Here is a 3893-nt window from a genome sequence, read left to right on the forward strand (position 1 = left end):
CGCCCGCAAGCCGAGTAAACACAGGCCTCCAGTAACATCCGAGAACTTTATTGGAAACAGCTCCGGCGCGGGGTCTGGCAGCCCGGCTGGACAGGGTGGTTCCATCCAAGCAAGTCTCAGCAACGGGACCCCACAAGGTGACACTCTACCTAAAGATTACTATATAGTTGGGAGACAAGGGCTGCTCCACAGACGTATGAACAGATCAAATCTTTATAAATAAACATCCAGTGAAGAGAAAATGACAACTCTAATTCATCCTTATACACAGAGCACTCTAGGGCAGATGGGTGGGGACAGCTGGAGGCCTGCGTCCTCACTGGGCAGGGCCTGGATGGGTGATAAGTGGGCCCAGATGTCCACGGCACGGGGCAGGTGGGGGCAAGGCCAGGGCAACAGACAATGGGCACTAGGACACTGCGCATTTACAAGACCAACTACTGAGGGCAGTTGCCCCGTGCGTGTGTTAGGCTGTTCGTTCTGGAATGAGGAGGGGGTGGTCTTTACATCATATTCTGTGGCTGGTGAGCTTGAAAGGGGTTACTTTGTGGAGAGGATGAGGGCCACGATGAGACCATAGAGGCCGAGCACCTCGGCGAAAATGAGGATCAGGATCATGCCCACAAATAGTCGGGGCTGCTGGGCGGTGCCCCGCACGCCGGCGTCCCCCACAATGCCGATGGCAAAGCCAGCTGCCAGGCCACTCAGGCCCACACTCAGGCCAGCGCCCAGCTGGAGGAAACTCCTGGGGGAGAGAAGAGACACAGGATTGCCATCAGCAGCCTGCCTGCCAGGGGAGACAGTGGCTTGGGGATGCCACCCGCTCAGTCCTTCAGCCCCGCCCAGGGGCCTGCCCCAGAGGGGCAGGGCAAACCCAGCACTCACCTGTAGAGGCTGATGCCATCATTCAGGGAGTTGGCGATAAGGACTGCCACCACTAGGCCGTAGATGGCGATGATACCAGCCATGACCACTGGGATGATGGACTTCATGATCAGCTCCGGCCGCATGACGGACATAGCAGCGATGCCGGTGCCACTCTTGGCTGTGCCATAGGCAGCACCCAGGGCTGTGGGAGGAAGGCGAGGTGAGCCAAGAGCAGCACATCAGTCACCTGGGGTGAGGACCCTGGGGTAGCTTTGGCAGAGTCGTGAGAGCCACCCTAAGTTATCACACAGCAAGGAGCTAGAGAAGGCACCCAGCCAAGGACAGGAGCCCAGGCAGGCACTCCTGGTCCTCTGCCTGAGGCCCGGCCCCAAGAGTGCAGCTCTTCCTCCAACAGTGGCCCTTACAGCCGTCCAGCCTGTGTCCTTCCCCCATCCCTCCCACACTCCCAGGCCCTCTGCAACGTCTCCTGTGGCCACCCTGGGAAAAAAGCAGCTGGGGTCCCAGGAGCACTCCTGCTTGAAAATCTGGGTACCTTTTGTCCCACCTAAAGTCCCAGGCATTCAAGGCAGGAAAGGCCTGGAATAGCACCAGCTGACTGTATCTCAGCAGCCCAGAGACAACATGCTGGAAGAGATACCACAGACAGGGCAGAAGCTACAGCCACAGGGTGTGACCTCTGGGTCAGAAGCAGCTGACCTGGAACTCCTGTCCTCCAGGCTGGGGCTTCTTGACTCCCTGCCCAACCCACCTAACTTCTGCCACTCCAGGCCTACATTTGCTGTCGGAGGGCCATGTGCTCAGCCAGGAAGGGCAGCTAACCCTGGATGTGACAGACTGGAATTTTCTCTAAATTGGACAGTGAATGGGGACACGGGGGAAAAGACAGGGCTGGGAGGTTGTCACCCAGCCTAGCCACAGCACCTGGGCAGACTTCCCAGAGCCGTGCACAGTGGTCTTGAGCTCACAGAAGCCTAGCCAGGATGCCTGAGCCTCCCATGGCAACAGTACCAGGGAGGGGATTCTAGGTGGCCTGTCCCCTCTGGAGCTGGCCCTCTACCCTCTCCCAAGGGAATGCTGTATCTCTTCTCAGTTCCCCTCTCCTGGCCTCTGTGCTCCAAGTGGAGAGTAGAATCAACACAGAATAGTCACGGGGGGCTCAGATGGCTCTTCCGACCTCCACTACCTGCCCTCCAGTGCCATTACAGGGGCCTACTGAGTTGCCTGAGGGAGCTGCACTGGCAGCCCCATGCCCCTCTCTGCCCAGGGTCCATGTGCCACGGTCCTTTAGAGAAGCAGGTTAGTATTAGTAACTGGCTGGGCCCATAGAAGATGAAGCTCAGAAGTGGGAAGGACTAGGACAATCCTGGCCATTCCGCCACACATTGCATTGATCTATGTGGGTCACCAAGATGTCTACCGTGTGTCTAGCACTGAGCAGGAGTGAGGTCAGAAAGGCTCAGAGGACACAGGCACGGTGACCTCGAAGCACAGCAGCATGTTCCAGGAGCAGGGGAGGAGGGCAGTGGTGAGGGTCTGGGGAAGGGCTTCACAGACAAGTCGGTGTGTCAAGTTGGGGGGCGGGGGAAGGTCACAGGGAGCCAGGGCCATCAGATAAGGATTCTGGAAGCACATGTGGGGGTGCCAAACAAGATGCCTTCGACGAGGAGCGACTAGAGAGAAGAAAGAGGCTGGGCCAGCGCACTGCACTGCCAGGTCAACGCCATCCTTAGCACGGGGCCCCAGGCCCATCTTCCAAGGCCTGTCCTGGAACTCTCCTAGCTGCAGTACATCTCTGGGCTCCCACACAGGCCCAGCGCCATGTCAGGCTGCATCACACATGTGCATGGCTCATCCCCTTGGGGACGTTACTCAACAGGAAGAGCAGAAGCCAACACACAGCAGTGGCCGGGAGACTGAATACAGGGAACCTAGGCAGTGGGACCTGCGAGGTCATGTCCACCAGAGGCAGGAAGTGGGTTGGGCCCTTCCCTACCAAGGGTGTCAGGAAAATCATGTGGCTGGCGAGCAGAGGAGGCCCCAAGAGGAACTAAGGGAAGAAAGAAGATGACCACCAGGAGCCAGAGCAACAGTGGATACAACCGACCCAGGCCCGGCCAGCAGCTGATGTTCTGGAGGGTCCTGAGCTCTAGCTCCGGAGGCCAAGCCTGGCAAGGTCACAGCCAGCAGCTCTGTCCACATGCCAGACTGAATGTTGGACAGAGCGGGTTCAAGAGGCAGTTCCAGGAACACAAGCGTGAAACACAAGTGCCCACCAGCAGGGAGGAAGTCACACAAAATACGGAAAAGGAGCAAATGACAGCTTCTTGGAAGACATGAAGAAAGAATCAACAGGACATTCATCATAAGAAAAAAGGGGAAGCTACAAGGCAGCAACAGCAGAGGCCACCGGAGAACAGAGGGGCCCAGCAGACGAAGACAAGTCCTGGAGAAAGGCACATTTAGGGGGCAAAAATGAAGTGAGAAGTTGATCCAACTGGCCAGGGGGAACTTAGCTCCCAGAAAGCAATGTCAGGCCCCACGAGAGAACAGGCACGGAGCTAAGGCCACATAGCGAGGAAAGGCCTAGGCCGGGGACGCCACCGTCAATCATTTCTAGATGCCCACTGGTCAGGCTCTGTCAGAAACCAGGTATGTAGGTCTTTTTTTTTTTGTCAGACAGGGTCTTGCTCTGTCACTCAGGCTGAAGTGCAGTGGTATGATCACAGGTCACTGTACCCTCGGCCTACTGGGTTCAAGAGACACTCCTGCCTCAGCCTCCTGAGTAGCCAAGACTGCAAATGCTACCACAGTCGGCTGATGCCCAGGCTGGTCTCAAACCCCTGGGCTCAGAGTGCTGGGATTATAGGCACAGTAGGTCTGGAAAGGGAGGCCGGGAGCCATGTACGGAAGAAGGGCTGTGGGCAAACTCAGGGCTTCAGCAGCAAGCAGTGACAGCCAGAATGCAAGTTCCACATAGGCAGTAATGTTTTTTTTTTTTTTTTTGA

At 57.1% G+C, this 3893-nt stretch overlaps 2 protein-coding genes across 2 annotated transcripts in view; both read right to left on the bottom strand.

Moving 5' to 3' along the window:
- The window catches only part of AMDHD2 (amidohydrolase domain containing 2), an 11567-nt gene extending 11055 nt beyond the window's left edge, over nucleotides 1–512 (bottom strand). Inside the window, exon 1 of the mRNA XM_008049892.2 lies at nucleotides 508–512. Within this exon, the coding sequence (XP_008048083.1) occupies nucleotides 508–512 (5 nt within the window). The remainder of the gene's footprint in view (nucleotides 1–507) is intronic.
- The window catches only part of ATP6V0C (ATPase H+ transporting V0 subunit c), a 6619-nt gene continuing 2758 nt past the window's right edge, over nucleotides 33–3893 (bottom strand). Inside the window, exons 2-3 of the mRNA XM_008049886.2 lie at nucleotides 886–1069; nucleotides 33–745 (exon numbers count right to left, since the gene is read on the bottom strand). Coding sequence (XP_008048077.1) covers nucleotides 541–745; nucleotides 886–1069 — 389 coding nt within the window. The 3' untranslated portion in view covers nucleotides 33–540. The remainder of the gene's footprint in view (nucleotides 746–885; nucleotides 1070–3893) is intronic.

This window comes from Carlito syrichta, unplaced genomic scaffold, assembly GCF_000164805.1.
Source record: "Carlito syrichta isolate Samal-C Ts95f unplaced genomic scaffold, Tarsius_syrichta-2.0.1 Scaffold138851, whole genome shotgun sequence".
In the NCBI taxonomy this organism is placed as follows: Eukaryota; Metazoa; Chordata; class Mammalia; order Primates; family Tarsiidae; genus Carlito; species Carlito syrichta.